Source organism: Ailuropoda melanoleuca, unplaced genomic scaffold (assembly GCF_002007445.2).
Source record: "Ailuropoda melanoleuca isolate Jingjing unplaced genomic scaffold, ASM200744v2 unplaced-scaffold44172, whole genome shotgun sequence".
In the NCBI taxonomy this organism is placed as follows: Eukaryota; Metazoa; Chordata; class Mammalia; order Carnivora; family Ursidae; genus Ailuropoda; species Ailuropoda melanoleuca.
The window spans coordinates 1-619 of NW_023216251.1; the positions used below are offsets into that span (position 1 = coordinate 1).

The 619-nt window shown below is 44.7% G+C and overlaps 1 protein-coding gene across 1 annotated transcript; it reads left to right on the forward strand.

The window, feature by feature from the left end:
- Positions 1-15: 15 nt before the first annotated feature.
- LOC117799167 (stromelysin-1-like) lies at positions 16-495 on the forward strand (the record flags this gene model as incomplete). The annotated part of the gene is made up of 2 exons (XM_034651628.1): positions 16-256; positions 347-495. Coding segments are annotated over exons 1-2 (301 nt in total), but the record flags the coding sequence as incomplete, so codon positions are not given.
- Between the last annotated feature and the right edge of the window lie 124 nt (positions 496-619).

Genomic DNA, 619 nt, shown 5'->3' on the forward strand with positions numbered 1-619 from the left:
TATCCCATTAGCAATACCTGGAAAATTACTACAACCTTGCAAAAGATACCAAACCATTTGTTAGAAGAAGGGACGGTGGTCCTGTTGTTGAAAAACTCCGAGAAATGCAGAAGTTCCTCGGGCTGGAGGTGACGGGGAAGCTGGACTCGGACACTCTGGAGATGATGCACAAGCCCAGGTGTGGGGTCCCCGATGTCGGCGACTTCACCACCTTCCCTGGCATGCCGAGGTGGAGGAAAACACACCTTACTTACAGGTGATGGGTCCAAACAGGTTCTCACATAATACCGAGATTTTGTAAATGACTATACAGGAGAAAATAACATCTTCAATGTTTCTCATCAAGGATTATGAATTATACGCTGGATTTGCCAAGAGACGCTGTTGATTCTGCCATTGAGAAAGCTCTGAGCCTCTGGGAGGAGGTGACTCCACTGACTTTCTCCAAGGCTGACGACGGAGAGGCTGACATAAAGATCTTATTTGCAGTTAGAGGTAAAAAAACAAAAGCATGAAATGCATCCATTTATCCAGTTGCTGTTGTGGGGTGGGGGGATGTTCCAAAGAGATCTTAATTATCTATCTTTCCAATAAAAACATTTTCTCTGTTAGATCATGG